A 12,868-nucleotide genomic window follows, 5' to 3' on the forward strand; every position below is an offset into this window, starting at 1 on the left:
AGCTGCTGATAACATCGCTTCAAATCATCACAAGTTATTATAAATCAACCTGCTTATATAGAAGCTCATTACGACCTCTTGCATATTTTGCTAATTTGTTTATGTTACGAAAATAACGAACAAATTATTTATATCTCAAGTTTAGGGAAAAATACCACGCAAAGTAGCACCGGAACGAAATGAACGAAAACATAAAAAGCTTCACAACACCTAACATTTCCCGAGAATAAAGAAGGAATACCTTCATCAATAGAAGAAGTATATCATACGCTAAAAGCGTAATTGCGAGAGTAGGAATGCCGCGATAGGACGAAAGCTTAGCAAGTTTTAAATAACGCCAGACAAATTGCGAAAGCAGGAGAATTTTATGGACCAAATCCCGTGGTTTTATCAACTCAGCAAACCTGGTCGCATTCCTGCTGCTACTCACCCTAGGACGGTCAGGAATCGTCCACAAAGCTCTCGCTAATACAGAAGCTCAAAAAGGCTTCTAAAAAGATAGGGGCTGTAATATTAGAGGCATTAGGCCATCTAATCCGATTGAGGGAACTAAAGGGACGGTTCCACAAAACGAGCGACCTTTGGAGGCGGTATTCACTAAACCTTTAGGGAAACTCGCATGGAAAATTCGAATACATTCACAACGTATGGCTGCATGAGAGAAGTCGTGCGATCACACAAGAATGGTTTAATGACAATATTCTAATCTGCAGGCATAACTTTTTACAATAGTTTTAAATGTCAACATGAAATATCATCTTTAAAGGTTAGTTGCATCTCTAAATCAGCTTACAACGAAAAAAGTAAATGAATAAAAAATTTACCAAACTCATAAAGAATGTTTGATGAACAGATATTGTAATGAATTTAAATAATACAATTAATTACATAGATTTTAAATATCTAGTAATTGTACTACTTAGGATACAAACACGTTAGTAGCATTTCAGTGACGCCGTTCTTGTCCCTATATGAAAGAGCATAAATTGTTCATCAGCCGAGTGAATCTAAAATTTTTACGCCGTGACTAGATCTGACCAAGGCCTGCAATACATGATGACATCAGCGATACAAATCTGAATAAATAAATTGACGTAGCTACCTTTCCTTTAGCACATGCAGAAAAATTGCAGATGTAAATTATGTGCACGACCTTCATTCGAAAAAAAAACGCGCACAATGGGTAACTCTTGTGATATTCTAGGACAATTCAACATTCATTAAATATTCACGCCCACTTTACTTACATATAAAAAGGGGCGTCCTATGGCGTGTTTGATCCCAATCCGACGACATATGTCAGCTTCAAGTCTTTCTTTCTCAAACGTTCGACAGGAATGGTATGGTCAGCCCTTTGTAGCAATGGGATCGCTAACCCATTGTAAGAATGGGTTGGTCAGCCCATTTTTGTAATGGTGTCGCCAGCCCTTTGTAACAACACTATACTGAAAAAGTCCTATTTCACTTAATATCATCAGCATCTCTAAACATACCAACTCTGGTAAAGATCTCCCAGTACCACGATTTCTAAAAGATCAATCTCCGAAATACATTAAAATATTCCCTCTAACAATGAGCTACCAACAAATTTCCAGGCGCAATACTCCTAGATGTATCCATGTTCTCTGTCATGTATCATGGGCAGGATATGTGTGCATATAGATGCTAACTCAATCTCGGCAGCCCATTGAAATAATGCACTGCAAAGTGAGCCATCATCTCAAGGCACTGGACTTCATCTCGCTGAGAGCTAGTGGCTCTTGCTCGGATCCTCGCGGCAAGAAGGGCTATAGGCTGCGACGCGCATGTGTCAGATTTGAGCCTCTTACGCGCTCACAAAGACGGTATTATTCTCGAACACTCTGACCACAAAGTCGGTTAGAGAAGCCTTTGAAGCGCGCGTCTCGTCTCTAAGCCTTTTAAGACGAGATAGAGGAGAGCAAAAGGCCATGGCTACAATGTGCTCCTGACGATAACCTATACAGTAAGAACCTTGCACGTACCTTACGCTTACACCTAAACCTGGTCTTACGAGTAGATCGAAATTGCAAGCAGTGATTTTGCAACTAAAAATAGCATACAACTAGCACGTATAAGCGCTGATGTTCCATCATTCAAAAATTGTGCATGGGAAAAAGTGCAGAAAATAATATTGAGATATGGCTAAAAACTCGATTACTTCAAACGAACGCAAATTATTTCCTGAGACACAAAATGGAGCAAATACAATCATATACCAAATGATTTTTACCTCATGCAATCACTAGGCCAATTAAAACATTTCCAATTTTATACTCCACTCGACATAAATTCTTGTGACAATAAAGCATTGTCAACACGTCGAGCGAATATTCAATGCAATTCAACTGAATCAATCGAAAAAAGTTGAACAATAAAAGGCTAAAGAGCACGAAATAAGGGCGCGTTTGGACCATATATTTGAACATATAACCCAAGGAAAAATTTGCACAAGCCCCAAGTCGTACACGACAAGTCTCACGCACGCTAAAAGCCAGACGCAGCGTATAGTGGTAATAGTGCACCCCTTGTTCCACACGTCAAAGAATTTTTCTTTTAGTTTGGCCTTTTGTCAGGAAGATTACTGTTTCCACCTTGAAACTAAAAAAATTCCTAAATTATTGAGAAATAGCAGATTTGATTATCAAGGTCTATAATATGAGCTAAATTTAAGCTGAAGGGACTGATTTTTTGAAAGGTATTCCCAAAAATAACACAGGCAGCAGCCGGTATATAATAATATAATATTATATATAATAATAACGCAGGCATGCTTTCACATCTAGTCTTTTAGGTTAATACGGAACCAAAAACATATGAGAAATTAATGAAAACATGGAGTTCAATAACAGAGTCAGGAACACAAGCGAATATTTGGCTTCGTGGTATTAATAACTTTAAACGATAAAAAGCCCTTCAAATCACTCATACCTTATACAAGTAATTATGGGTTAAGATTGACATCACAACAGCAGGTGTGTGTATTTTGGACGGACAAATCTCCAGCATCGGTTAGCTGAACTAATCTAAGGAAGACAGACAGAAGAGCTTTCAGGTTAAAGAGCCACGGTGAAGACTATAAGATCGCAGAAGTCATTAGTTTAACGAGCTGGCTACTGGAAAGCGCCAGCAACATGAAGCAGGACCTAGAGACCTGGTGGAGCTTCGAGGTAGTCGAGCACTAATGGATCTTCTCTCTTATCTGAGTTGGTCGACAGTCTTGCACAGCAGAAATGTACCTCGACAGATGCCGATAACTCGTCGACCTTCGAGATGCTCCTCAGCCAACCGGTGGACCGCAGATTAGACCGGGTGTACCGAGAGGCCACAATTTTGTGGCCAATTATTTGTTCGAAAAAGTTTCAAGTTTCGTTCAAATAATGTGTACCACCAATGATAGGTAAATGACTCGCCTATATCCTTTTATTTAAGAAGGTTGAGAGCCAAATGAAAAGAAACAATCCCAGAGATTCTGATCAATTATTTTCATAAGGCGAAAACAAAGAACAATAGCAAGTTGTTTCAACTGTCGTGATTGGACCACGTGAGCGGACGTGATACTTTATCTGCAGTGAAATAGATTTATAAGCTATGTGCGATGTAAAATTTACGCAATCAAATTCTTGAAATACAAACACCTCAGCAACTAAAAAGTTCTGCAATATAGATGATGACGTTGAGCGTTAGATAGCAAACGAGGGCCATGCAGTCCAGCGCGAACAAAAGCCCCCGGTTTTCCGTGAAGGATAGCGACAGGAAGGTTTAGCAATGTTTCCATGTAAACAGCAAGATGAGTAGGAGCAAGGTGATTCTCCAGAGCCAGAGCACGAAGAGTCAACAGCAGGCAACTTCCACTGTCAACATCTTCTATGTAACTCGAGAGCGCAACCGTCGCTTCAACACCAGCAGCGCCTAGAACTTATTCTTGCAAGGTAACCAGAATTATTTGATGTTAGTTAAGCTTTGGATCTCAACGGCCAACTGTTTTTATCACATTAGTTAACTCGAATGATTTTTTAGTGCAATTTTGTAATATTATAAATCGTTTAAGGGCTTTGACGACATTTGAAACGCTGATAGGAAGGATTTGAAGGATTCCAAGGAAAACAAAAATCATAAAATTTTTTGCATAACTCTGATGGCACTGAGATATATAGCAGACGAAGGATAAGAATGTGACCAGGAGTATTAAAAAATTAAAAACAATAAAAATAGAGAATCGGAAATATGAATACGTAGCTATTATAAAGGGAATATGACAAAATACGAGCACGAACAATGAATAAGAAGATGGACGAAAATAAAGCACAAGGGATGGAGACTAGGAGTGCATGGGTAGACAGAGCAAACACTGGGATGAAGACAGAGTCAACAGGGCGATGGGGCAGCGGCAAACACGCAAACAATACACGGTACACACACTGTGTCAACACGCACGGTACACATTCTGTGTCAACACGCAAGACACACACGCAGTCTCGATCGTCGCACACCAGAGTAAACACAACACATGGTGTGTGTACATACGGGGCTCTGTGCGGAACAGGGAGATGTATGGAGCCCAGTGAGGGTGTTTTAAGTGTTGTATACTGTGAATGTGTGCTATACATGGTAATATGCTCTGAGTACAGGAGGCCTGTTTACTCAGTAGGGCAGTATGTGTATAATGTGTTAAGAAAACATGCTCACTATTCCTGTACTATAAAGTATACACGCATGCGACAGTAATGCGTTTAGCGTGGAGGCCTGCATATTGAGTATTTGTTTAATGTGTGCAGTCCGCATGAAATATTGCGATGCAAATGTCTGCTAATCTTTTGTATTATAAGTGTTGCTGATCCATCGCCGGCACCTGGACCAAGAGAGAACAAATATTCCACAGCACCTATCGAAGTATCAGTGCAGTTAATTTGCATACAAGATAAGAAAACACACACTATAATCAACAAGTTCATGTAGTTTCTTCTAGCGGCGAACATAATACAGCTGGCCTGGCTCGCCACATATCAATGTAAATCAATGTATCAATCAATGTATAGCAATCCAACATCGCAAAAGGATATAGTGATACAGCACTAGTGATGCAGTGGTAGAGGGTAATGACGTAATCGAGACTAAAACCCCAAAGGCTGACTTAACAACAGGAAACAACAATTTTCATGCCACTGCTTATAATGACCAAGCATCACTATAATTTTTTTTACAACATTTCGGATAGTAGAGTGTGTACTCAGTATAAACAGTTCAATAGTCGCGGCGTGTCTCGCTGTCGGCGCACATGCGTCGGACATGTCACAAGTCGAGTCGTGGCCCATGCACTGCAGGCCAGCGTCGCAGGAACGAGCATGCATGTGATTGGCGGGTGTTCGCTGCACCGCGCAAAAATGCTAAAGTACAGAGCGCAGTACAGCAAAGCACAGCTCAGCACAGTGAGGCACAGCCTAGCACAGTGGCACACAACCGAGCACAATTGTGTACAACCGAGAACCATTGTGCACAGCCCAGTACAACAGCGCACAGTCCAGCACAGTGGCACACAGCAACGCGGAGCAGAGCACAATGAACCGCACAGCAACACCATGTGCAGCTCGGTAACGCATAGCAGAGTACAACAGAGATGTACGGCGTAGACATAGCTCATCAAAATGTAGCTTAAATAGAAATCCAACATTCAGCTGACACAGGAAGTTGTTTCCAATATCCATCATCTCAGCGCGCGGATTAAATCTGGATCAGATAAAACGCTTAAAGCAAATAATAGAATGTTTGTATAGCGGACAAGTCACTCAAAAGCATAAAAATTCAATCGGACATCTCATCTATCAAAAGCCGCACCGTGCAGAAGCCACACAACGCTCGATCTTAATCTTCACAACCATTTTCCCTTCCTATTTGCGATAACTCGATTTACGTGCTGTATGCCGGAACCATTACGCGAACAGGATCATTAGTCCCTCACGGATAAATGAAGCCAGCTGGGATGCAGGTAAATTCATTGGGTTAGGGAGCGCGAAGTGGGATTAGGTTCCTCGGATCAAGAGAGGCTCGAGGGGACGAAAAAAGCGAGGCAGGATTGCCCCAGGGGGCTTTAGAGGGGGAGTGCCAACGTCCCCAACCAACACGGCCTCTGCAAACATCACAGCAAACACGAGGGCAAACATTGGCAGCAAACACGGAGGCAAGCTTCAGCTGAGGCAGCAAAAAAAGACGAAGAGGAAGGAAGGTCTCGGCTTGGTGGAGACGAAGACCAAAACACGGCGCGACGTGAGGCCCTTAGTCGGACGTGCTCAGCGACGGCGTATCATCCGCACCGACTGGGGTGAGGTGTAGGTACGAATTTCTTAAAAAAAAATGTTACTAGTAAAGATTTTTGCAATGTCAGTAAACTTACGTGATGATGACGTAGGGATGTCGATACTATTTATACGATCGTGAAGCTGAGAACACAAACACAAAACGCAGCAGTGCTCAATGCAATCTAGACCGTGTGTATGAGTAGCACATCATAAACATAGCCGCATCAATTAATTGCGAGTCACATCCACAAGTTTACACGCTATATATACGCTTATGTCCATCTTTTTACACGCTCAAATCCTCCTTTATACACCCAACGCCCCTAATTTTATGCGCTCTCACCCATCATTCCACTCGTTCACACCCATCATTCCACACGCTCACTCCCATCATTTCACACGCTCGCACCCATCATCTCACACGCTCACACCCATCATTCCACACGCTCACTCCCATCATTCCACACGCTCACACCCATCATTCCACACGCTCACACCCATCATTCCACACGCTCACCCCCATCATTTCACACGCTCACCCCATCATTCCACACGCTCACACCCATCATTTCACACGCTCACCCCTATCATTTCACACCCATCATTTCACACGCTCATCCCCCCACTACACACCCCTATAAACCCCCCAGCACCAGGCCAGGCTGGCAAAGCAATAATCTCGCGTAATGGGCGCCTTCTCGCGCACAAGCGTCAGCCGCGGCGCAGTATCGCTATGATCTAACGCAAATGCCGGCGCATTTCGTCGTAAGCGTCACAATAACAATGCAATTTGCGCAATCATTTCCATTTTTTGTGGCCTCCTGACAACCCGGATCACGCAGCGTAACTGCGCTTGTACCATTACTGTGCAAGGCTAGATATACACGACAAGAAAACATGTCATGGTAATGAGCGCCAATTACCTTCGGCTCGCCAACAAATTGCAGTTCGGATGATACCAAATCAAGCTCAACAACACAGTAATTCGAAGGCAGTTAGAGGAGCCAAAGTGTGATATTTCCCTACAGTGACGACGCATGGGCAGCACCAACGAACCTGCAAGCCGCAACTTGAGCAGCTTTCAGGAAGTTATTACCACCGTAAAATACGACCTTGTGCAAGTAATGGACGAGCAAATCGCACGCAGTTGATTGATCGGAAATTGATGACGAATATACACGACCCTACTGTAAACATGTTTGAATTTCGTGACAAGTGAAACCACAAGCGCCGTGCCCTTGAATTTTCAGCCTTTCATTATTCGGTCAGCTCCACAACAGGAAGCGATGTGTGACGACGAATTACGCAAAATTCGACACATTTTCCACGTATGGTCTCGTCATTATGATGAAGTGTTTCACTGCTGCCATGCATAGTTGTTAAGAGATCATCTGTATGGCATCTATAGAGATGAAAGGGAAGAGATCACAGGGAGATAAGCGCAATGCAAAGACATCACATGTAAATGTGCTCAATGCACAATGAAGATTTGTACTAAATGCACAGGGACGACATGTGCACCGTGCGAGGTACTCGAGATAAGAAGAAGGAGTACTCGAGTACCGAAATGCACAGCTAGGGAGAAGATGTACTAAATGTACAGGGAAGAGATATGAACAGTGCACAAGGAGATGTGTACAGTGCGAAGGGAGGAGAGGTACCCGAGATAGGGAGTAGTACTCTAGTACCGAAAATGTACTAAATGTACCGAAATGTACTAAATGCACAGGGAAAAGATATGAACAGTGCACAAGGAGATGTGTACAGTGCAAAGAGAGGAGAGGTACCCGAGATAGGGAGTAGTACTCTAGTACCGAAATGCACAGTTAGAAAATGTACTAAATGCACAGAGAAGAGATATGAACAGTGCACAGTGAGATGAGCACAGTACAGACACTACAACAGTACAAGAGTGCAGGTACTCACGCGTGGCGTCGTCTCTGTGCAGGATGTGTTTGGAGTTGAGTAAGGTGAGAGGGTGGGCGCCGGGGCCCACAAGCGAGCCTGAGAGACCTGACAGCAAGCCTGCCCAATCAGGAGCATCATATTCGATTATTCGTCGTGTCAAACCCATCTTAGGAATAAACAAAAAATTAATTATCCTTCATATCAATTGTAACAAGGAAGCATCATCAATAAATTTCAGCCAGCATAAACCCTAAACATTATAAACGCTCACACCCATATGTATATGGTTTCATTATAATTTTTAAATAGTGATTCAACGTGCTTAGATAATATAATCAATATGGTTAAGTCAACAAACATAGATTTATTCATCACTTATAAAACCAGTGAACATGAAGTACATTATCAGTTAAAATCAGCTTGCTTAATCAGAGGCATGATAATCAGTAACATGATAAATGAATAATCATCCAACCTATATACGCCAGGATCTAGTCACATGCCAACTATAAATAATAGGTATTTTACTCGCTTATATTATTTTAATCTACTACACCATCCTACACTTTAGCTTACACTGACAAACATACATTGTACACGTACAAGACATTCTCCAGCTGAATTAGTTCATTGTTATGCAATTGCATTGCTCTAGTCTTTGCTAGGAATCCGTGCTGATATATTGGTCGCTATAAGATATTCTAACTGTTCATGAGTTCATACATTTGAGTAATAAAGGGAGATTCTAAAAAACTATTGACTTAATCACTATTATATAGTCAGATGGGGTAAGACAGGACCGAAATCACTAACAAGGCTGTAGCATCTATACCATGAATAACTAAAAAACCCTAAACCTATCACAAGGTGTAGTTATGCAATGGGCTTCTAAGCTACAACTCAGACATTTTGCATCTAACATAGTTTTCTGTACAGATTAAAAAAAGTGAGCTGGTCCCATCTTACCCCACTGGGGTAAGATGGGACCAGGCATGGGGTAAGACAGGACCAACTGGCAATTCTTATGTTACAAGGTTTTTAATAAAAGTACAAATCTGATATTCAATATTATCCATCTACAAACACATTGTTTGATTAATCAACCACTTGTTACTGTTTTGTGTTGCAGGAAGTCAACTCTAATATCAGTCACATTGAAGTTTTTGTCACGAGAAAACTTTGTTAAGCATAGTAATAGTGGGTTGGCTTTGGTTCATTGTAGAGCACTGCTAAATGCTTCATGTATATTCCATCAGTGTCATTGTCTGAAAAATTTATCAAATTGTAATAAAACCAATGGATAATAACTTAAGTAGTGTCAGACATCATGTGTTTTCTTGCTAACTGCATTTGTGGTGCACTTCTTCAAACATAGCTCATGCCCTCTCACCGAGTTGTGATCATAATTATTTTTCATGTTTCACACAGTGATTTTTCCCCCAGCCAATCTTTCACATACTCGTTCTGTGGCTCACTAATGGGAAAAGACATCCCTATTTCTATATCCCTTTGATGCAATTTAAAATAGTGCCTAAATTTCTCTAATTAAAAAAGCTAACAAGTTATAATGGAGTTTGAGCAAAAGATAAAAATTTTGACCAAAATACTCCATGTACTACACAATAATATATTCATTTATAAACTATTTTTTATAAACTGTAGGGTAATAGAGGACCATTTAAGGGGTAAGACAGGACCATTTGTGGGGTAAGATAGGACCACTTGTGTGGTAAAACAGGATCATTTAGTGGTCCTGTCTTACCCCATGTCTGGTCCTTTTTTACCCCATTTTAGAATACATGTCAAGCAGTGATGGTAGCAGGTAGGAATGCCTAGTATGTCTAAAAAGTTGCCTATTACTTGAGGTTACCTGCCTACATCCACTCATCCACAATTTACCACAAACATGGCCAAAAAATTTTTTGTCATTAGATAGAGCTTATTTCTCAAACAGAGTTAACTATTTTGTGACCCTTCTTTACATAGGTTTTCTTTAAAAATTAGCCAGAAATTCATTATTTGCAGAAGAGGGTTGTGACAAACACTGAAATGGCATGCAATGATTGCTCTAACATATTCTTCTTTCAAATTAAATTCAGTGCAATTAGAATGCACGCCATGGGCTGGTCCTTTCTTACCCCATGAAGGCTGCGATCCTGTCTTACCCCATTTGACTATATCCTGTCTTACCCCATTTGACTATATAATACGTCACATACTAACAAATATATAACTTATTCTATTATCATCACTCATTCATTAGTATTTTATTTAACTTGTAATGTGAACCATGAATATGTTCGTCTAGAACATTCAAAGCAACAAATTTAAACTTAACACCCCACATTCTTACTTAATACCCAACAATACCCCCCTTAGAATACCCAACAATCATTCAACGACCGATTCTGTCATCAATATGGAAAACTTACAGTATCATGCAACTTCCAATTTTACCTTCAGTCTTTAACAATATCTGAATAAGCCTTAAATATTTCACAGTGCACACGTTCTGTACAGCAACTAGTAATACTGTCATGTACTTAACAACTTATGCACCGAGCAGCAACGATACGATTCCTGTCTTCAATACTACGCAAATCCGGTACCTAATATCCATAACAATTCCTTTAATTCTACATATCTACATGATTAAATACAAACCAATATTGTATTCAACTTTAATACTACATATCTACATGATTAAACGCAAACCAATATTGTATTCAACTTTAATACTACATATCTACATGATTAAACACAAACCAATATTGTATCCAATACTACATAATACTACCAAACACTCCTTCCTATCTGCCTGCAACACTACATAGCTGATACCACGCATCAACTAAACCTACTCTCAACTACATACGATGCAAGTACCTGAAAAAGTAATAGGTACCCTACCTGTCTGCACCTACATATCTCCTGATTAATATATAACACGCACGTGGTTTCCACTCACTAGCAGTAAGTGGTTGCCACTCACTAGCAGCAAGTGGTAGCCACTCACTAGCAGCAGAGGAGGGAGGTAGAGTAGGTAGGCCTGGTAGGGCAGGATGGGGCCCTAGAGGTAGAGGAGGATGTCCGGCGTGTGGTAGAGCTGCTTGCTGAGCCTGCATCTGTTGCTGGCACACACAAACCAACACGTTAGAACACGCATAGAAGTGCATGTCATATCACGCATATAATATACGTACTAAAACGCATCAGAAAACACGTTATAACACGCATAAGAGAACACGTTATAACACGCATTAAGAGAACACGTTATAACACGCATAAGAGAACACGTTAGAACGCGCCTAGAAACATGTGCGCACCATGCTACTCAAATCTAGCAAGCATATAAGTCGATATCTTATAAAAAAAATCGCCGCCGAAAATATGACACTGCATTGGGAAGGTTATAAAAGATTTTCTGAAAATAACCAAGCAAATCTATTGCAAAACGTAGAAGACCGGGAATAGCCGGAAACCAAGGGAAAATACTGCCAAAATAACAACAAAATTAAAAAAAGAGGTAGCGTCACTTAAACCCATGGACAGGAAGAAGAGTAGAAGAAAATCAACTTACTTTATTTTAAGCACGAGGCAACAATTATAAAATAAGGCGAAGTTGAAGTAAAAAATGCGATGCTCCTCAAGTTGAGAAATATTACGAGAAGAGTGAATATGCAATGAACGTATTTATTTACATACGAGGTTATGAATAAAACAGTAGTAATGAAACTGTTAGGGGAATGCAGATGAGTTGAGGGAGCAATTGCGTAGTTGAGCAACGAAAGCTACCGGGTTAATAAAGCAACAGCCAGTGAACAAAGACCGGTTCTAGTGAATACATTAAAAGAACATAGACACTTGCTTATGAAATTCAAGGTTGAGTTGGTCAATCGGAACCGAAAGCGGAATGAAGATTCAGCTAACGTAAAAAAATAACAAATAAATAAATTACCGAAATTCGTACCTTAGCATGAGGCCCTTAACAATTAGTACCGTACCAGGTTAGTAAAGAGGCGCCAGATACAAAAAGAAGTGAGACACAAAAAATGACATACCGATCAACGATGAACCACCGAAAGACGAACTTTTCATGAGTTACTCGAAATTAAAGACAGAAATAAGAAAGTGAAAAAGATAAAATAATGCACCATGTGATGAGCAAATAGCAGCCACTCTGAGAACAAATGTTTACAACACACGACATAGAGGCCTAGCCTTAACTTCAATTCGTCAATAGGCTTAGTTAAAAGAAAAACAATTTGGACTGTACCGCTCAGAGGATGGAGCCAATCCACTAACCAATAAAAGGAAGCAAAGTGCTTTCCTAATGCAAGTCTATTTGCAACCAAAGCATGGGCATTTGTGCCACTTAACCCTGCAGCATAATTCGCGAACGCGGTCCTTGGAAGGTCAAGAAGCGACATAATTAGCTGCACGGATGGCATAAGAAACGATAGCTCGTGGTCAAAAATGCAGCCGCGCTGATATAGTGAAGATCAAAGAAGTGCCGCCGCCGAGTACATGACATGGACCAGAAGCTACGGCATGCATTATGGGCAAGCAATCACCATTTAATATGCATAAACTTCTTGGTGTATTTATGAACCAAAGCCATAATTTTAGACGGCACGTCTCGCATA

The 12,868-nt window shown here is 40.7% G+C and overlaps 1 protein-coding gene across 10 annotated transcripts in view; it reads right to left on the reverse strand.

Annotated features, from left to right (window-relative positions):
- The window catches only part of LOC108678998 (transducin-like enhancer protein 4), a 44,865-nt gene that overhangs the window by 12,916 nt on the left and 19,081 nt on the right, over positions 1–12,868 (reverse strand). For 4 of the 10 annotated variants that reach the window (XM_047879642.1, XM_047879638.1, XM_018167496.2 and 1 more), the window contains 2 exons: positions 11,191–11,353; positions 8,241–8,339 (listed from right to left, as the gene is read on the reverse strand). In XM_047879642.1, coding sequence (XP_047735598.1) covers positions 8,241–8,339; positions 11,191–11,353 — 262 coding nt within the window. Of the gene's footprint in view, positions 1–8,240; positions 8,349–11,190; positions 11,354–12,868 lie in introns of all 10 variants that reach the window. The other 6 variants (XM_047879644.1, XM_047879640.1, XM_047879639.1 and 3 more) reach the window with 4 other exon arrangements.

Source organism: Hyalella azteca, unplaced genomic scaffold (assembly GCF_000764305.2).
Source record: "Hyalella azteca isolate HAZT.00-mixed unplaced genomic scaffold, Hazt_2.0.2 contig3520, whole genome shotgun sequence".
Classification (NCBI taxonomy): domain Eukaryota; kingdom Metazoa; phylum Arthropoda; class Malacostraca; order Amphipoda; family Hyalellidae; genus Hyalella; species Hyalella azteca.